A 21383-nucleotide genomic window follows, 5' to 3' on the forward strand; every position below is an offset into this window, starting at 1 on the left:
AGCCTGCTACACTAATAGGGTGGCGTGTTTTATAAGCTGGTCTGTTTACACACTGATCCTTATCGTTGTAGATAAATCCCAAATTAGGTGGTTGAAACTGATCTTTTGTTAAAATTCTGTTGACCGGATAGACTTCAGTATATGTCTATGATATACAGAGTAGAATACTATTCCATTTCTTACATTCTTTTCTCATTTTGATTCAAAAGGTAAGTTACCTAGTAAAAAGGGAATAGTTGCCATTGCATTCAAATCACTCAGTTGGCTTCAAAGCACTCACTCACCTTGCCCGCTTCTACCTCTCCTCCTTGCTCTCCTACTACAACCCAGCACACTTTGCTCCTCTAATGCCAACCTTCTCACTGTGCCTCCATCTCATCTAGCTGCTGACCCCTCACCCATGTCCTGCCTCTAGCCTGGAACCTCCTCCCTCCTCAAATCTGACAGTTGCTCTCCCCCTCCTATAAAACCTTCTTGAAGGCACATCTCCTCCAAGAGACCTTCCCTATTAAACAGGCCCCCTTTTCCTCTTCTCCCACTCCCCTCTGCATCGCCGAGACTTGTTCCCTTTGTTCTTCCTCCCTCCCAACTCCACAGCACTTAGGTACATATCTGTAATTTCTTGATTTATCTTAATATTTGTCTCCCTCAACTCTCTAGACTGTAAGCTCATTGTGGGTAGGGAATGTGTCTGTTTGTTGTTGTACTGCACCTCCCAAGTGTACAGGGCTCTGCACACAGTAAGCACTCAATAAATGCTATTGATTGATGGAGGTGTGCTTAGTAATTAAGAAATAAAGGACAGAAATCATTTTGCTGCTTTTTTCCTTTGTAAAGCAAATAGTGGTTCGTTGGTAAGAGCTAATGCTGAGGGAAACCGTAGCTAGAGTGGAACAAATCTCTTAGCCCCTGAGGGACCTCTGTTTACCTGCAGAAATAACTCTGTGGCCATGAGCAGATTGGGTCTTGAATGTGCATGAAACAATTTAGGAAAGGATAATAGTATCCAGTGACACTGACTAAGCACAGAATTTTACATGTAATTAAAATGTTAGAAATGTGCAAGGGTGAGAACATAGTAGAGTGATTTAAAGGTGGAAAGCTTGCCAGTAAGAATATTAATGCCAATTCTAAGCGAATTTTAATGTGATTTTAATGAAATTTACTCAATTTCTAGGTATGGAGGAGGACCAGCTGTCAACCATCTGTATGTTTGCCATACCTGCCAAATAGAGGTGGAAAAAATTGAAAAAAGAAGAAAAACGGAATTGGAAATGTTTATTCGGGTAAAAAAAGTTGTGTATTGTTAATTTTCCAATCATAATGATTTTTTTCCTTTAGAAACTGTTCCTTCCTAGCACGTATTCAGACATAGGGATGTTTTCGTTTTCCCAGTCACCATTTACTTTTATGAAAGTAATTCTGAAAGAAATATATGCCTGGGCCCAAGATAATTGAAATAGTGAAATGAGTACATCTCAAATTTCTAAATTAATGGACAGAAGAGCAATTCTTTAGCAAAATGAACTGCAGGGGTTTAAAATGTTCCAGTTAGAAGCTGCCATAGGCCAAGACTCTAGGGCTCAAACAGATGGTGTGGTGACTGTAAAACTAGCCTGGCATCTGTGGGGAGAAGGGACTAAGAGGACTTACATGACTTTACTCATCCTTCCACTCTACAGAAGCTACAGGGCAAGGGGCGCACATCTGGTCTTGGAACTTTGTATCTATTACAAATTCCACAAAATTCTTTTCCCTTGCACAGAGCTTTTAAAGAGCCCCTTACCTCACCAAGGCTGGCCAGTAGAAAGTTAGAGTATTTCCTTCTCTGTCGTATTTACCTTTATAGGTGAATGACAGTGAAACATATCTTCATCAACTTCCCTTTGCAGTTTGAGCAGTAAGTTTCCTTACAAGGAGTTGCTGGGGCAGTCCACTGCTGTTATGCACGTGCTGGCTTATTCCTCCTCTAAATAGAAGATTGCCTTTGAATAGTCATCAGCTTGTGCTTCCTGTGAATACATATACATCAAAACATATTTTGTGTGCCACAAATAACTCAAACCATCTTTAATGCAGAATGTCAGACTTTATCTCTGACCTAATGCAAAAGGTTTGCTTTTGCTATTGTATTCTTTCCTCATATTTAATTTCTTTGGCACAGTATGCTTGAATCCCAGCCTGTTTTCGGAGTGCATCTTTAGCTCTCCATTGAATCAACAGAATCTTATTGTAATTTCAATGTAGACTACAACAGCCTACCACTGCTCTCCTGCAACATGTAACCAACTGTATGTTATTGATATTTTACTAGAAAAGTGACAACACAAAAACATGAAGCATATAATATTGTAAGAGGCCCTCCCCTAGCTTGTAAAGACCAATGAAAAACCTAAATTTTTTTCCCCAGGGGTCAGGATTTCTTAACCCAAACCATGTTATATCATTGTGAAATGATGGAAGAAAAAGGAGTATTTATACTTTTTCAGTATTGGGAAATGGAATAAGGATTTTTGCTTGTCCTTAGAAATTGGAAAGATGCATAGCTTGTGACCTGGAGAGGGATGATTGTCGTTTCCAGTTATTCAATTTACATATAAGGGTAATGAAGAAATAACAGAAAACTTCCAAATGACTTAAAATCCTAAGCTAGTAATAGATAATAACTGTCATGTAATAGGCAGTGTTAAATCTCCAAAGTGCATACACACTGGTAGAGTAGGTGGACAGTGGCTTCCAGGCACCTAAAGGCAGGTGGGAAAAATTTTGGCTTTAACTCTATTGATATGTGGTTTATTAGATAGTTAATGGAAGTGGGAATTGGTAGAAATATCTTCTTATCAATAAGCTCTGAAGGGTTGTAAAGTGATCGGCTGTATGTGTGTGAACAGCACATTAACCGAGAGATTGCATGTTTATTGGTCCAGGATTCCCCCAAATTGACAGTTGTTTCTCACTCACCTATGAGCCCTTCTCTCTCCCCCACTCTGCCAGTAGCCTGTTTGTTGGTGGGGAAAGTCTGAAATTCTATTAGTCAAATCGGCTTGGAACCCAGGATTTCCAGGGCAATATGGGGGAGGATGTTAAACTTGTCCACTGATCCCTGCTAGTATTAAGTTAGTGCTTAATGTTAAATAGTGGGAGATTCTACCTCAGAATGAATTGGACCAAAAACTTTTAAAACGAAGAATGATCTTCTCACAGACGCTGTGACTAACATATTGGTGTGAGAGAAATTAATATTGACTAGATTCAGCATCCATATTCTTTAAGATTTTCAGTCATATCATTCTTAGAGCATTGAGAATGTTTAAAATTGGCCTCAGTAGAAGCCGGGGAAAAGAATAGAAAATTCACAGAGTAGAGAACCTCGTGAGGAGCATGCTAATTCCGTTTTTCCTCAGCTCAACAGGGCATTCCAAGAAGAGGAATCGCCAGCCATTTTTTATTGCATCAGTATGCAGTGGTTTAGAGAGTGGGAAGGTTTTGTGAAGGGCAAAGATGGAGGTAAGTGACTCTTGAGTTGGGAAGAGAATAATTATTTTACCTTCATTTTTGAAGATGGTCAATCATGACGTCGTTCCTGAAGTGTCCCCTAGTCCTTTCTAATGTTGCATTGTAGAGATAAAGTAGCTATTGAAGAACATATTAAGGATAGTTAAATATTGAAAAAAAAATCAGTGTTTGTATATCAAACAATTATCTGCTCTAATTTTCAACAATTGTTGTATTTAAGCACTTGCTTATGTGCCTAGTACCATACTAAGCACGGATGTAGTTACTCAGGTCAGGCAAAGTCCCTGTCCCACCTGGGGCTCCCAGTAGGGAGACCAGGGAATTAATCCCCATTATACAGGTGAAGAAACTGAGGGGCAGAGAAGTTGAGTGACTTGCCCTGACAGGTAGCAGAGCTGGGATTAGAATCAAGGTCCCCTGACTCCCAGGCCCTTGCTCTTTGCACTTGGCCACTCTGCTTCTAGAGTCCCAGAATCCTGTCAGGTGGCAAATGAGTCACAAGGAGAAGGCTTTCACATTCCTTTGGCACCTCCCTGCTCACTCTCTCCTCTCTCCCCACCCCCGAGCAGAGTCCCATAGCGAAGAAGATGAACCACTAATCCCAGATTCAGTCAATCAGTGATGTTTATTGAGTGCTTACTGTGTGTAGAGCGCTCTACTAAGTGCTTGGGAGAGTAGAGTACAACAGAGTTGGTAGACATGTTCCCGGCCCAGAACGAGCTTACAGTCTGGAGGCCTGTCCACAGAAGAAACTGTGAAATGACTAAGTGTCTCCTTTAGAATGATCATATTTTAGGGTTCCATCCTGCTTAAGTAAACTTTCCTCTCTGACCAGCTTTCAGCCTTTTGGCAGAAGGGACCCATCATCCATAGTGGCCTCCAATTCCCTATTGTTTTTGATCTCAAACGCTTAGTAGAGTGCTCTGTACCAGTAAGCACTCGATCAATGTGAGCTTCTTCACTCCTTCCTGCTTAAATGGCCACTTTTGAGACAACCAGTAAGAGGTGGCGGTGTCACCCCAGAAATCTCCAAGACAGACTGTGAGGCCTCTGTTGGGCAGGGATAGTCTCTATCTGTTAACGAATTGTACATTCCAAGCACTTAGTGCAATGCTGTGCCCACAGTAAGCTCCCAATAAATACGATTGAATGAATAAATAAATATGATTGAATGAAAGTTATGGTATTAACTCAACAACTGCTAAGTGCTATGCATTGGAGTAGATAACAGGATAATGGGATCAGACACAGTCTGACAGTAGCCACACCTGAGGCCTCGCTGAGCAGACGTCGGCACCCGGGCCCCGTGGACTTGTGCTGCCCAGACAGCAGTGAAGGGTGACGGCGACAACTAGCAGCAAGAGCTCTTGCCTTTCTCTTCCCCACTTCTGTCACCGGCCTCCCCTCCACGACACCATGTCCGTCCGCGATCTTCCCCCCGACACCATGTCCAGCCCCACTATCCCCCGTCCTCTGCCCCACCGGTCATCATGTCCATTCCTGGTCTCCTATCTTCCGTGACACCACTCTTGTCCTCGCCCCATTCTTTCATTCAGTAGTATTTATTGAGCGCTTACTATGTGCAGAGCAGTGTACTAAGCACTTGGAATGTACAAATCGGTAACAGATAAATAATAATTTAATTCTGTAAGAGATAAAACTTGATTCTATTTATTGCTATTGTTTTTGTCTGTCCGTCTCCCCCGATTAGACTGTAAGCCCATCAAAGGGCAGGGACTGTCTCTATCTGTTACCTATCTGTACATTCCAAGCGCTTAGTACAGTGCTCTGCACATAGCGCTCAATAAATACTATTGAATGAGTGACATACAGTCCCTGCCCTTTGACGGGCTTACAGTCCATTCTTCTTTACTTTCCCTCTGGTTTTGGCCCCTCCTCCGCCTCATCACACCTAAGAGTGACCGGATTTTCCTTAGGAGCTGTCACCGTCTCCCTCTGTTGGGAGAGGGAGAGTAGGGAAACCATTGAGCTAATCCAAACCAGTTAGCCTCCCGGAGTGTGCTGTGCTCAGTTCCTCTGTCGTTTCCACTCGCTTCTTCGTCCTATCTTGTTTGGGGCTAGAATGAAAGTGAGTACGAGGCTGCCTTGGTGCCCAAGTTGAGGCATTTTGAGATCAAAACTCAGTTTCTTAAATTAGTTTAAAAATGTGTACTTTTCCGAAAGTCATACTATCCTTTTTGTTTCCCTTGATGTCCCAGATCCTCCAGGCCCTATCGATAATTCCAAGATTGCTGCCACAAAATGTGGGAGTGTTGTACTCAAACAAGGTAAGTGTCTAAACTGTATTAAAGTTGCATTTGAATCTGTGTGTTTTTAAAATGAACATTGTGTAAAAAAAATTTGTCAGTGGTGAAGCTAATGCAAATCCTCTTTGACCTCTCAATTGCCTTTGACATAGTGGACCACCCCTTTCTCCAGATAATGCTAGCTGATCTCGGTTTCACCGGCAGAGTTTGTTCGGGTTTTCCTCTTACCTCCTCTTTCCTCACCTCTATCACTGAGTCTGTTTTCTTTCCTCTCACTTTCTAACTGTGGCTGTCCCTCGAGGTTCTGTTCTGGTCCCCTACTCTTCTCACTTCATAGAGGAGTCGATCAATGGTATTTATTGAGTGCTTACTATGTGCAGAGCACTGTACCAAGCACTTGGGAGAGTACAATACAATTTGTAGCAGATATATTCCCTGCCCATAATGAGCTTACAGATTAGAGAGGGAGTCAGTCGTTAATATGAATAAATATTATTTAAAGATTATATGTTTATTGGTATTCACTGTGGATCGGTTAAAGGAAGCCCTCGGGAATGAAGTGAAACAACAGAGACCAACTGCGTCCGGCAGCTGCACTTAAAGCACTAGAAAGTTTATCCAACATGGTGGCTGTCTGGGTTTTCGGGAGAGAGTCGGGGTGGCCAGTCGGCTCTGAAAAGGCAGGCGGGGTGGTGGCCGCAAGTGGTCAAAATGGCTGCTAGTGGACGGCCTCCACTGTCGTCCTGAGGCCTCTGTATAAATCCCACCAGCAGTGAGCAAAAAATAGGCAAATGCCAAGGGATTATTGCTTTACCGCTGTTGGGTAGCACATCCACTCCCATGGTTTAAGCTACTCCCTCATGTGGTTGTCAAGATCAAGACCCCCAGATCGATCTTGCTAGTCCCAACCTCTCTCCCTACCTGGGATCTTGCATTTCCTCTTGCCCTCAGGACATCTCCCAGCACACATTAATCAGAATTGTTAATCACTCATTTATTGACTTCCCTTGTCCCACCGGGCACTTCAAGCTCAGTATTGTCAGACTGAACTCCCCTCACTCTTAAACCTTTTCCTCCATCTTTTTCCCTGTCCCTGTAGGCCAAAACATTGCATTGTCCTTCACTTCTTACTCTTTCAAACTCATATTCCTTCATTCAGTCATATTTATTGAGTGCTTACTTTGTGCAGATCACTCTACTAAGCACTTGGAAGAGAACAGTATAACAGTAAACAGACACATTCCCTGCCTACATCGAGCTTACATTCTATTCACTGTGGCTTTTGTAGAGTGTTTTTATTCTCCTAGGGCTCTCTTTTTTTTTCCCCCTACAATAACCCTATGAGAGAAGGTAGAAGGGCAGGTGGTAACATCCCCATTTTAGAGATGAGGAAACTGAGGTACAGAGAAGGTACAGAGAAGGGAAGGCAGCGTGGCTCAGTGGACAGAGACTGGGCTTGGGAGTCAGGGGTCATGAGTTCGACTCCTGGCTCTGCCACTTGTCAGCTGTGTGACTGTGGGCAAGTCACTTAACTTCTCTGTGCCTGTTACCTCATCTGTAAAATGGGGATTAACTGTGAGCCTCACGTGGGACAACCTGATGACCCTGTATCTACCCCAGCGCTTAGAACAGTGCTCTGCCCATAGTAAGCGCTTAACAAATACCAACATTGTTATTATTATTATTAATTACTTGCCCACAGTCACACAGCAGGCCGGTGGCAGAGCTAGGACTCAAACCCAGGTCCTGCACCTTCCAGACTGGTGCTGTTCCACTACATTACATGACTCAAGGTGTTTTGAATTGCAGAGGAAGGCTGACAGAGAGAAACTGTCTATTAGGAAGGGGAGAATTTTTTCATACATCCAATTTACATTGAATGTGTTTGCATCCTTTTTGTAACCTGCTTGAACAAGGCCAAAATCAAAGATCACATAATTCATTTAATTCTTCACTAGTGGATCAGAACCTGGTAATGAGAAAAACAACGGAACAATTTGGCAGCTAGGGGATGAGGGGCTAAGAAGTTAGTGCGGGCTGCAGGGGGTACCCAGATGGAGAGCTGAAACAATCGTATTTATTGAGCACCTACTGTGTGCAGAACCCTCTCCTAAGTGGATGGTAGAGTTGCCTGGAGGAAGAAGATAAGATCCCTTCCCACAGGGGAACATGTTCAGGATTGGTAGCTCAATAACAGATGATAGAAGCTTCAGGCTCCCATGACTTGAGATCGTCTGCAAGATCATCCTAACACACGTTATTACACCAAATATTCCCAAGCCAGCAATCAACCACCTTTTTGGTTTATTTTCCATGTCAGGAGCTGATTCTGGGCAGATTTCGGAAGAAACATGGAATTTTCTGCAGTCAATTTATGGAGGAGGACCAGAAGTGATCCTGCGTCCTCCCGTTGCCCCCCTAGAATCAGAAATGCTCCAAACAGAAGAGAAGATTGAAGTAGAAACTCGGGCTCTATAGCGGTCAAGACAAAAATCCAAATGGGAACTTATTTCCTCTTGCACAAAGTAAAACATTCCTGGAAGCATGTTTTTTGTTGTTTTTGTTGCCCCGCTTTCTTCTCTCCTCTCCCCTCCCCCCCAACATACACACACACACACACACATACACACACACCCCCCGTTCCTTTTTTATCTATTTTCCTTCCTCCCTGGGCATTATGGTTACAGATGAATGTGATACCGTGTAATATAAGTTGATACATTAAACTAAATAAGCCACAAAATATTTCAAACTTAATATTTTTCAGAAGGATATGGTATATATTATATATCTTGGATAGCTCAATATGTGGACCCTGTGTCAGCGTTGATCTTTTTACTCTATGTAAGCTTGTGTATCCTTTGTAGAACTGTAAAATGAACCGAGTAACTTTAAATTACTTTTACAAATCTCTGCTTGCTAACTGACAATTTCTTCTCTACAAAATGCAACCTATTTTAATTGTACAGTTTTGACAAGTCTAAGTATAAAAGAAGCCTATTTTAAATTGCTGAAAGTGATAGTTAGAAAATTGATACTAATTTCCTACAACTCAGGAAAAGTTAGGGTGTCACTTTTTTGCACTGCAATGTAAAAAGCTAGCCTATTAAAACTTCCGACACATTTTTTTTATTTGAAGGTTTCAAGTATGTAATTAGTCTCAGTGGAATGCATTAGCAAATGTCAGTAATTTATTGCCTTCTAAACTGTAAATCTTAAACTTCAATTCCTATACTCCTCGATAGTGTTCATTAGTGTCAGCGTCTAAGAAACCTGTTATCTTTAGGTACTTTTTATTTTGAGAGCATGAAGTGTGGAATGTGCTAATAAATGACTATTGATGAAACTGAAGAGCACTTGAGAAATGAAATTGTCTAGCCTCTAATGAAATGCATAAAGAATTTCTTTTGAATAATCTTAGTTATGCAAAACTAATTGGCATGATTGTATGATATCAAATGTTGAGTCAGATGTATTACAATACAGATTGCTAATTCTGGAATGTTGAATGGCATTAAACAATTTTGGGGCAGTTATTGTTACCAGCTGAAGCAACAGCTCAAGGTTATCTCAATAAAAATGACCATAAACTAACTTGAATTTGTTCAATTTACTCTTGCTATAAATGAAAGATGAAGGATTTAAAATTGTGATCATTTTCTCAGGACTCAGTCTTCTGCAATCTTAGATTTGGCTTTCATTAATAAGCATGTTTCCTATTGTTCAGAAACCCAGACACAACTGTACCAGCAATATTACTTTTTCTTTTCATCACTGCCTAGAATTTCATTTTAGTAAGAAATGTCCATACTGATACTCTCCTAATTGATGAGCATTTTAGGACACTCACAGAGGACGCAACAAACTGAACGAGGAGTAGTTAGTCGCAGTCACTGCCTTCAAGGAGTTTACCCTCCAGAAATTGTCATATGACACATCCATAAATGAACAATTAAATATAAAACAAAATTAGTGATGCCAAGTGGGAGGGAACCATGGAGTGGGAGTTGTGTGCCTCAGGACCTTATGTTTGGTCAGGAAAAGTTTCATCTAAGACTATGATTCCTTAACTGGTGTGGGCTCTGAAATTTTCCCGTCAAACCATCTTGAATTTTCAGCCCAGTATGTGGTGAAAATCCAAAATGGTGAGACCCAGAACTAGCCTGCACCCAACCTAAAAAGATGGTGGGTTCTGGATTAGGCAGAGGGTTTAAAACTAACTTGGAGGCAGAAAATAATAAATTGGGAAGGGCAAGGGAGGTGGGCTCATGGCTGTGCTAGCTTAAGCAGAGTCGAGTGAAAGGCAAGATAAGGTGGGCCATTTGACCATGTGTGGGGAAAAAGAGCACAGCCGAGATGGAGGATGACGATGGGGGTCTCTCATCAGGAAAGATGGATGACCCTCAATCCCGACCCTCCAGGACCAAGATCCTGTGCATTGCTTTTGGCTTATGCAACAGCGGGTCTCACTTTCTCATCTCTGGCTGCCATGTTCCCACTGGGTGTGGAGTTCAAGTAGCAAGTAGACAGGAATACAGCGTATTATGTAGTGCATATGCAGTCTGGACCCCCATTGTTAGCCAGCTACAGGCGGAACTGGGAATCGGACCCACCGTATCTCCTGATCCCCAGAATGGTATTTCCTCTACACCGCCAGTGGGGCCAACTTGGAGAGAAGTGAATTGGAGAAGAAAGTAGGAAGACTGAAAGAGAACTTAGAAGGCTATGAAAATTTGGATCGAAGTTCTCATTAAGTGAAGCGATCACAATGGTAAGAGGGAACGGTAGTTTTGACGGTAAAATTTGATGGGCAAAAGACAGTGAAGCCAACAGAAGAGACCAAATGGGAAGAGTGAATTCAGGGAATGTTGGATCTATGATAATGGCTTTTAGTAGATGACTGTAAGCTTCTGGGGGGCGGGGAATATGTCTACCAACCTAATCTTGTACTCCCAAGTGCTTAGTACAGTGCTCTGCACACAGCACTCAGTGTGGCTGGGGAAGCAGCATGGCTTAGTGGAAAAGAGCCTGGGCTTCGGAGTCAGAGGTTATGAGTTCGACTCCCGGCTCTGCCACTTGTCAGCTGTGTGACTGTGGGCAAGTCACTTCACTTCTCTGTGCCTCAGTTCCCTCATCTGTAAAATGGGGGTTACCTGTGAGCCTCACGTGAGACAACCTGATTACCCTGTATCTCCCCCAGCGCTTAGAACAGTGCTCGGCACATAGTAAGCGCTTAACAAATACCAACATTATTACATTATTATAAATGCCATAGAATGAGGGGAAGAGTGTAAATGGTACTTGAGTGGAAGAGTGGTATTTGAGCACCCACTGTACGCCCTCTAGACCGAGCTCACTGTGGTCAGGGAATGTCTGTTTATTGTTATAGTGTACTCTCCCAGGTGCTTAGTACCGTGCTTTGCACACAGTAAACATTCAGTAAACACGATTGACTGACCCACTGGTTGTAATGTGCTAACTTGAGAAAGTCCAAGCCATTCCCTGCTTACAGGGTGCTTGCACTTCCTGGGGATTGAAAAAAATACTTAGAAGCTGTCAAATTGGAATAAAGAATTATTGTTGTATTGTACTCTCCCAAGTGCTTAGTACAGTGCTTTGCACACAGTAAGTGCTCAATAAATATGATTGAGTGAACTGCACAACTGCTTTCATGTTTAATAACAATGATGAATAATTATGGCATTTGTTAAGCGCTTACTATGTGCCAGACACTGTTCTTAGCACAGGGGTAGATACCAGATAATCAGGTTGGACACGGTTCCTGTCCCACATAGGGCTCACGGTCTTCATCTTCATGTTACAGATGAGGGAACTGAGGCACAGAGAAGTTGAATGACTTGCCCAAGGTCACCTAACAGACAAGTGGCAGAGCTGGGATTAGAACCCATGACCTTCTGACTCCCAGGCTCACAAAATGCTGAATAAGGACAAAAATAAGAACATCTTGGAGGTGACTGACTGTTGGACTGATTGAGCATGGCAAATAGTGTGGCTTAGTGCAAAGAGCACGGGCTTGGGAGTCAGAGGTCGTGGGTTCTAATCCCGGCTCTGCCACTTGTCAGCTGTGTGACTTCGGGCAAGTTACTTAACTTCTCTGTGCCTCAGTCACCTCATCTGTAAAATGGGGATTAAGACTGTGAGCCCCACGTGGGGCAACCTGATTATCTTGTATCTACCCCAGTGCTTGGAACAGTGCACATAGTAAGTGCTTAACAAATACCATCATCATTATTATTATAAGTCAGGAGGAGGTGGGATTTTAGACTTTGACCCGTGTGGGACAGGGACCAGGTCCAACCTAATTAGTCTTGTATCCTGCCCAGCACATGGTACAGTGCTTGGCACTTAGCAAGCGCTCAGCAAATACCAGGATTGTGATCCACGGGAGGACTTTGAACTGGGGAGGCTGTGGGCTGCCGAATTGGGTGGGCGGGGAGGAGGTGGGAGTTCTCTTGCTGATATGGTTTCCCCCGGCCTCCGAGGGAAGCCGGAGAGTCAAGAGTAGTCAAGGTAAGGTAGGAGGGAGCCATCTGACTGAGGGCTCTAAAGTCGAGGGCAAGGAGTTTCTATCTGATGCACAGGTGGGCGGGCTACCAGTGGAGGTTTTTGAGTAGGAAGATGTGGATTGAACAGTTTTTAGAAAAATGAACCGGGCAGCATAGGGAAATATGAACTACAGAGGGGAGACTCAGTGAAAGGGAGGTAAGTTAAGAGGCTGATGCAATAGGCAAGGCAGGATGTGGTAAGTGCTTGGATCAATATACTAGCAGCTGGGATGGCGAGGAAAGGGTGGATTTTAGCAATGCTGTGAAGGTAGACTGATAGGATTTGGTGTCAGGTTGAATAAGTAGCTTGAATGAGAGAGATGAGTCGAGAACGGTGCCAAGATTACGGGCTGTGAGATGGAGGATGGTGGTGGTGTCTACACTGATGAGAGAGAGGTAGGTCAAGGTTTGGATGAGAAGATGAGGAGTTCTGTTTTGGATGTAATAATAATGATAGTATTTGTTAAGCACTTACTATGTGCCAGGCACTGTTCTAAGCGCTGGGTAGATACAAGGTAATCAGGTTGTCCCACGTAGGGCCCACAGTCTTAATCCCCATTTTACAGATGAGGTAACTGAGGCACAGAGAAGCTGTGACTTGCCCAAGGTAACACAGCAGACAAGTGGCAGAGGCGGGATTAGAACCCATGAGCTCTTACTCCCAAGCCTGTGCTCTTTCCACTAAGCCATGCTGCTTCTACTGGCTCAGTGGAAAGAGCACGGGCTTTGGACTCAGAGGTCATGGGTTCAAATCCTGGCTCGGCCACTTGTCAGCTGTGTGACTGTGGGCAAGTCACTTAACTTCTCTGTGCCTCAGTTACCTCATCTGTAAAATGGGGATTAAGACTATGAGCCTCACGTGGGACAACCTGATTCCCTTGTGTCTACCCCAGTGCTTAGAACAGTACTCTGCACATAGTAAGCGCTTAACAAATACCAATATTATTATTATTATTATTCTACAAGTTAAGTTTGAGATGTCAGCAGGGCATCCAAGTAGAGATGTCCTGAAGGCAGAAGGAAATGCGAGACTGCAGAGGAGAGAGTGCAGGACTGGAGTGGTAAATTTGGGAATCATCTGGTCACTCTTGGTAGTTGAATCCAAGACTGGATAAAGTTTTCAGGAGAAAGGAGTTGTCCATAGTGTGGAAGGCAGCTAAGAGGTCGAAGAAGGTTAGGATGGAATAGACACCACTGGATTTGGCAAAAAAGGTTGTCGGTGACCTTAGAGCGGTTTCTGTGGAATGACAGCGGTGGAAAGAAAGGAAAGAAAATATCCTTTAAAGTTTGATACTATCACTTTTTCTTAAGATATTTATTGTCATTAAGATACTTGTATTGAAAATGAAAATGTACCTAGAATGGATTAGTGTGTTCAAAGAACAGAAATGAGCATCAGATACTGAGCACAGAATGCTTTTTTGTAATAGATTTTTTTTTTTTAAGAATCTGAATCACACAGCTATTAGAAGAATTTAGAGTCCTTATCTACAATAATTCTTGGAACTTTATCAGCAATCTATTCATTGTTTTCAGAAAATAGGTAGCAGGGTAAATTTCTAAAATATGTTAAGCCTGATTCCAGATATCAGAATTAAAAATATCTGATATAAGTTTAATCCAAAATAGTTTCTATTTCACCTTATGTGGCTCAGGAAGCATTTAGAGTTACCACAATTGGAGAGCAGCAATGATGTCCTAAGGGAGAGGGTCAGCTACATTTTTCTGACTTAAAAAGTAGCCTTGAACTTCCACAGGGTGGAGAGAGACACTGTAGCCTTGAACCTCCACGGTGGGGAGGGGAAACTGAACCTCCACAGAGAGGAGGGATATTGCAGCCCTGAATCTCCACAGGGTGGAGGGGGACACTGCAGCCTTGAACCTCTGCAGTGGGGAGGGACACTGCAGCCCTGAACCTCCACAAGAGTAAGTGGGTCCCTGCGGCCTTGAACTTCCTTTTTCAGCTGCTCCCGCAACCTCCTGCGGCACCTTGACGTGCCTTCTGGACCCTCCCTCATCGTGGGCAGTCAAAAGGTGAAATACGCCCTTCCGTTCGGTGCAGCTGAGCTACTGCTGTGTGTCCCTCTGCGCTGGAAACTCCCCGCGGCCAGAGAGTGGGTCCACCAACTCTGTTATATACAATTCTCTGCAATAATAAGCGATCGATAAATATGATTCATCCTGCCCATTTTGGAGTGACTCAGCCAAAGAGAAAGGCAGTGGGGTTTGACTTTCGGTATTCTTGTTACGATGATGCTACCCAGAATCTGGATGAGTAGCAGTGATTGCCGTTGTCGCCCCTCGTCGCCGTTTGGAGATAGTGAACCTTACGTATTTCAAGACAGCAATCGTAATTTCTTGAAACCCGTGGCCTCCGCTCCACAGGGGGAGACACGGCCCGGCCCCTTCCCCGGCCCGTGGCCCGGTGACTCTTCCCCCGGGTGAGCCCGGGCTGCTCAGGGGAGTGACAGTGACTCCTCGGTTCTCTCCTCATTCCCTTTCAACCCTACTTAGCTCCATCCAATCCTTGTCGGTCCCTTCACCGTCAACCCAGCTCCTCCACTCCCGTTCCACCTCCGGAGACGCCGGTTCCTCCGTTAGACCACGTTCTGTGTCCAGTCGGGGTCACGACCTGGGGGAGGAGGAGCTGTGGGTGACTTCTGTCCAACTTTTTTCGCTGGTCTTGCACTAGTTCTCCGAACTCCACATCAGTAGGTGTGTGCTAGCGTCATATTTCTATTCATTCAATTTCTACCCCTGAGCACAAACTTTTATAACTTCCCACCCTAGTCTAGTTCCCTCCTCTTGTTCGGCCACTATACATTGGTCGCCCCTTTTCTGCACAGTCTTCGGCATAAACCCTTTCATTTCTCTTCACCCATTTACTCCCTCCCCAACGACCGCTACCACTTGAAGTGAGGGAAAGGGAAGACTTGTTCGTATTACGGTCAGGCCGTAACCAAGGAGCGCCCCGGCCGTTGCTTGCTGGGCTGGAAATCTTGGGTTTGACCTCCCCTTCCCCTAGGCAGGAGCAGCAGAACATTATCATCGGTCTGAGTCAAGGCAGGTTGTTTGGGGCTGAGCTGACCTGGCCCTCCCGGCTAGGGACCCCCAAGCCCGCCGAGACCCAGGGAGGGGCTCTCGTGGTTCCATCTTGGCTGTCGTGGGGTGGTGGCCACGCCAGAAAGGAGAAAGAACAAGGGGACAGGATGGGAAGGGAGAAGAAGATGGGGAAAGGGGGCATTGAGGGGGATCAGAGCGGGAGGGGGCTTTGAAGGGCATGAGGACAGAGTGGGGCGAATGAGGCCGTGTGGGGGAAGGAGGGAAGTGAAGCAGGAAAAAGTGGGCGGCTCATGCATTCCATTCCTCTTCTCTAAAATTCCTAACTGGAATACCATTTCTCTTATCACCCTATCATCTGAATTAGCAAGACTCCAACGTTTGTTTCTATTATAATAGCAATAATAATAATAATCATGGTATTTGTTAAACGCTTACTAGGTGCCAGGCACTGTACTAAGCACTGGGGTGGATCCGAGCCAAACGAGTTTGGGGACAGTCCCTGTCCCGCATGGGCTCACAGTCTTAATCCCATATTTACATACTGTAAATATGTCTGTCTTCCCCGATTGAGTGTAAGTTCCTTTTGGGCAGGGGATGTGTGCTGTTTTTGTTGTACTTCTCCAAGCACTCAGTACAGTGCATTACATCCAGGGAGGACTTAATAAATACCTACTATTACTACTAGTTCTATTATTATTATTCATATTATACTCTCTACAGACACGGTTAAGGTCTTTTCTCGTATATGCCCGCATGCCAGCAGTGTGGCTCAGTGGAAAGAGCACGGGCTTGGGAGTCAGAGGTCATGGGTTCGAATCCTGGCTCTGCCACTTGTCAGCTGTGTGACTGTGGGCAAGTCACTTAACTTCTCTGTGCCTCAGTTCCCTCATCTGTAAAATGGGGATGAAGACTGTGAGCCTCACGTGGGACAGCCTGATTACCCTGTATCTACCCCAGCGCTTAGAACAGTGCTCTGCACATAGTAAGTGCAAATACCAACATTATCATTATTATTATTATGCCAGTACAATGCTCTACCCAAAGGAGAAGTTCAATACATGCTAAGCAAATGAATGAATACAATTAGATTTTCTCAGCTTTCTACAAATATACCCCGGCTTTCTCTACAGAATTTCATTTTAACCAAAGCATCATTCTTCCTACGTTCTTCTTCCCGGATCACTCAAGGAAAACAGAGAAGCTATTCTTCATAATCTGGATGCCAAAAGGGCTCTTAGCTTCTATTTAGATAGATGGAAATTGTTCGGATAACACAAGTAGCTGTTAGCGTTCTCTGATACAAATTCAAGTAGTCAGGCCATTTCTGAAAGAATGTTGTTTAGACGGCTGACTGCAGCGAATGTTATTATGCAAAAGTGGGCACAAACCTAACTACTGAGAAAAGGGATAGTCGCTCTATCAGGGGGAAACTGTACTATCACACTGGCTCTTTGTTATGTCTCCTTGGATGAAATCTTCAGGGAGCTCCGTAATAGCCATTATCTTGCTCCCTCCTTTGGGAGTTAGCTATGAAATTTACCGCCATTGGAGAACTGGACGTGTTTACTGTAACCTGGGTTCTCCAAAAGTGTTTAGCCTTGTCAGCTCATCGTCATAAGTATCCCACCAGCCAGGTTTTTTCTTCCCTATGTCCACCTCTGCACTTTTTTTTAATGGCCCACGTTAATCAATCAATCATATTTATGGAGGGCATACTGTGTGCAACTCTATGGGTACACGGATCAGAACAACTTTACGACAGAAGACGGGTTGTTCTGAAGAGGGTGTGTCCATGGAGTCGTTATGGGTAGGAAACGATTCAATGGCATTTAAAGTACTAAGTGCTTGGGAGAGTACACAGCATGGCTCAGTGGAAAGAGTCCAGGCTTGGGAGTCAGAGATCATGGGTTCGAATGCCGGCTCTGCCACTTGTCAGCTGTGTGACTGTGGGCAAGTCACTTCACTTCTCTGGGCCTCAGTTCCATCATCTGTAAAATGGGAATTAACTGTGAGCCTCACGTGGAACAACCTGATTACCCTGCATCTACCCCAGCGCTTAGAACAGTGCTCTGCACATAGTAAATGCTTAACAAATACCAACATTATTATTATTATTAGAGTTGGCAGATACATTCCCTTGTTAAACACTGACTATGTGCCAGACATTGTAATCGGTTTGGACACAGTCCATGTCCCTCATGGGGCTCATGGTCTTAATCCCCATTATACAGGTGAGATAAATGAGGCACAGAGAAGTGAAATGACTTACCCAGGGTCACGAAGCAGCCAAGTGTCCAACCTGATTAGTTTGTGTCTATCCCAGTGCTTAGTACAGTGTCTAGAACTTAGTAAGTGCTTAACAAATGCCATTTAAAAAAAAAAGTGGCGGAGCTGGGATTAGAACTCAGGTCCTTTGATTCCTAGGTCCGGGCTCTTTTCACCAGGCCACTTTATTGCACTCATAACCACCCAAAGAGCTCCTGTCCAAATCGATTTATGTATCAATGTATAAATTGCTATGCAAGCACTTCTCATCCCCAAGTCCATCTTTCCAGTCTCCCCTTTTTCCTACCTGTAATTATGTTGTACATCTCTCCTCCGTCAGACTCAGAACTTCTTGGCGGTAGGGACTGTGTCTTTCTGACTCCAGCGTATTCTTCCAAGCAATCAGTAGTGTGTTCAGCCCCTAGTTAGGTATTCAATAAATAGATATTTTAAAGGATCAGCATTCCCTGGAATCTTTGGCTTTTGAGTTTTGAAAACCTTAAAGGTGATAGATTCAGAGACCCTTGAATCTGGGGAAAGTCCAGCCCAAATCAGGGCATCTGCTGACCTTATGTAAGCATCACACTCAGAACAGGGAGGATGCTGACAAAGGCTTAATCACCACCTGCTCCTCCAAGAGACCTCTCAGCTCCCACAGTGATTTATTAGCTTCAGAGTAATATTTCATGCCCAAAATGACATGCTTCGCCACCTTTCCCATCAGGGGCTGTGATTCCTCGCTCGGTCAATCGATGGTGTTTATCGAGTACTGACTATGTGCAGAGCACCACACAGGAAACTCGGAAGATGACAATGCCACAGAATTGGTAGATGTGTTCCCTGCACATTCCTCGTTTACCTTCCGCCCACCGGCACTGATTTTAGAACCCAGGCACCCTACCGAACAGAGGATTCTCCCATCCAACCGAGGCCCTGGCGGAGGCTGCTCTGGAACAAAGAATGCCCACTCAGGAGATCGGGCCCTCCGTTCGCTGCCATCGGGCTGAAGGATCCTTCTCTCCCCATCTGCAACATGAGAATTACCCGAGTTTCCAGGTCAGTCGGCTCCGGTCAACTCACACACCGCTGCGTCGAATACAATGTTAGGATTATTTTCTATCAGTTCTACGTCCATCATGCTTATTCGCTTCCTAGGCCTCCTTGTGAAAACTCTTAAGTTTTAAAGAACTTTTAAGCCAACGTTCCAGGCCGATGAAGGGAGGAAGAGGTCAACGAGGGAAAAATAGTTGAGATGAAGTAATAGAGGAGGGGGCAGAGACAGAATAGAGGAGGAAACGGGCACCCAAGAGCCACAGGGATCCGTCAGTCAAGTAAATAATTAGGGAGAAGTCGCAGCGCTCACAGGGTAGACAGCACCCTATATTAGGAGGGATGGGATGAAAATCAATTGATTCACATGATAACTGGTAAACATAGAACTCTGGCCCAGGGCTCATTTCAGTAGACTCAGGACCGATATCCTACCCCAGAAAATTCTCTTGCCCTTTAATTAGGAATTGTAAATCTAAAGTCTAGAAAAAGTTTGACCCTTACATCCTGAAAATTCATTATATTGGATTTTGTTATGTAGAAATGAAATTGAAGTAGGCTTAAGTGCTCTTTGCAAATAATGAATTGTTAAAACTTATTAGTGAGATTAAAAAGAGAAATTTCTATGAATATACATGTAGGTCATTTAGTGATTGTACTCTCCCAAGTGCTCTGCATGCAGTGAGCACTCAATAAATACCTGGTTGATGATGAGGGTGAGGAGGTGAGGATGATTAGAGTGGGAAGAGATAGGGGGCAATTGTAAAAAAAAAAAAAGATGGGCTCTTTGTTTCATAACCTTTTCTGTAGCACATCCTAACTTTTATTTTCCCCTGAAATCAAACCATTCTTTGGTTAGCCTACTTTATACCATATTTTTTATTGCGATGGGCATTCTACAATGAGATGTCCTGGTTACTGTGATGACATTCCTCTTCTTTCTTTCCAGTGGTCTTAATGAAATGGACAGAAATAAGATTGGTTGCAGGGACAAAACTCCACACAGATTGTATTTATCGTGATTATGTTGTTTTGTTTTTGTCTGTCTGTCTCCCCCAGTTAGACTGTAAACCTGTCATTGGGCAAGGATTATCTCTATCTGTTGCCAAAATGTATATTCCAAGTGCTTAGTATAGTGCTCTGCACATAGTAAGTGCTCAGTAAATACTATTGAATTGAAATTCTTTAACCCAAAAAAATCCAAACGTTCAAAATTGGAGAGTTTCTGTTTTGGTTATCGAGATGAAGTGGTAGTAATTTACCTAGAAGTTGATATTTGTACAATCAGTATATTTGAGTTATTAAAAGTTTAAACATCTCTGTTCATGTTTTCTGGGTACAGCTTACCGGGTTGAGCTAGTTGGTTTCGAATGAGCAAATAGAAACCTAAAATTAATGAAGAAACTATCTTTTATAATAAAATCAGAAATCTCATATATTTTAGTTTTTCTGCCTTGTTTGACATAAAGATCAACCGATAGTATTTAGAAACAAGAGCCATGTAAATCAGTAAATGATCAGCAGTTTGAGAAAACATCAGAATGTGGCAGAGAAAATAATAGTAAGTTGTGTACTACTTTTGAAACTAGTGCTAAGAAGGTGAGTAAAAGTGAGGGAATGTGTTCATTTATCAGTTCTAAAAAGTTTTTGCTTGCATAGGTAAGTTCAAGCTTGCTTAGGTAAATATGGAATTCAGGATGTGACATATTGAAAAGCATTGCAGTTGGTCTAAAATTTCGGAGTGTTACAGAGACTTTTGGGAGGCATTATGGACCAAATCTGTGTGAAGCAAAATCCAAAATCTATTTTTTTTTTAAATCAGAATTTAAATTTGTTAAAAACCTAAAAAAAAAAGATTCCTTGTTGGCCAAGATAATGATAGGGGGTTTGGTACTAATGCTTTTATTGCAACTCAGGGCAAGGGGACAGAAGAGGGATCAGTCAATCAATTAATTAATTGTATTTATTTAGTGCTTACGGTGTGGAAAGAGTGTACAATTCAACTATATAATGGATATATTCCTTTCCCACACTGAGTTTATAGTCTCAAGGGGGAGACAAAAATTAATATTAATTAATAAATTCCAGATATGTACATAAATGCTGTGGGGCTGGAGATGAATAAAAGGAGGAAGTCAGGGTGACGCAGAAGGGAGTGGGAGATGAGGAAAAGTGGGGTTTAGTCAGGGAAGGCCTCGTGGAGGAGATGTGCCTTCAATAAGTCTTTCAAGTGGGGCAGAGTAATTGTCTTTCAGATATAATAATAATAAGGGTACTTGTTAAACTCTTACTATGTGCCTACTGAGAGCTGACCTCCTCCAAGAGGCCTTCCCAGACTGAGCTTCCCCTTTTCCCTCTGCTCCCTCTGCTGCCTCTCTGCCCCCCCCTTCACCTGCCCTCAGCTAAGTCCCCTTTTCCCCCCCCTTTCCCTCTGCTTCCCCCCTTTCCCCTCCCCCCAGTATTGTGCTTGTCCGCTCATTTGTATGTATTTTTATTACCCTAATTTATTTTGTTAATGAGATGTACATCGCCTTGTTTCTATTTATTGCTATTGTTTTTGTCTGTCTGTCCCCCCGATTAGACTGTAAGCCCATCAATGGGCAGGGATTGTCTCTATCTGTTGCCGACTTGTACATTCCAAGTGCTTAGTATAGTG

General features: G+C 43.5%; 1 protein-coding gene and 1 long non-coding RNA gene across 5 annotated transcripts in view; one reads left to right on the forward strand and one right to left on the reverse strand.

Moving 5' to 3' along the window:
• Nucleotides 1-9377, forward strand: part of USP33 (ubiquitin specific peptidase 33) — an 84089-nt gene extending 74712 nt beyond the window's left edge. For all 4 annotated transcript variants that reach the window (XM_029062854.1, XM_029062856.1, XM_029062855.1 and 1 more), the window contains 4 exons: nt 1178-1286; nt 3405-3507; nt 5736-5804; nt 8104-9377. In XM_029062854.1, the coding sequence (XP_028918687.1) occupies nt 1178-1286; nt 3405-3507; nt 5736-5804; nt 8104-8261 (439 nt within the window). In that variant the 3' untranslated portion in view covers nt 8262-9377. The remainder of the gene's footprint in view (nt 1-1177; nt 1287-3404; nt 3508-5735; nt 5805-8103) is intronic.
• Nucleotides 1287-18107, reverse strand: LOC114811180. Its single transcript, XR_003758855.2, has 3 exons — nt 17985-18107; nt 3548-3633; nt 1287-2012 (listed from the first exon to the last, which is right to left on the reverse strand). It is a non-coding gene; the product is annotated as an uncharacterized LOC114811180 (long non-coding RNA).
• Between the last annotated feature and the right edge of the window lie 3276 nt (nt 18108-21383).

Source organism: Ornithorhynchus anatinus, chromosome 4 (assembly GCF_004115215.2).
Source record: "Ornithorhynchus anatinus isolate Pmale09 chromosome 4, mOrnAna1.pri.v4, whole genome shotgun sequence".
Taxonomy (NCBI): domain Eukaryota; kingdom Metazoa; phylum Chordata; class Mammalia; order Monotremata; family Ornithorhynchidae; genus Ornithorhynchus; species Ornithorhynchus anatinus.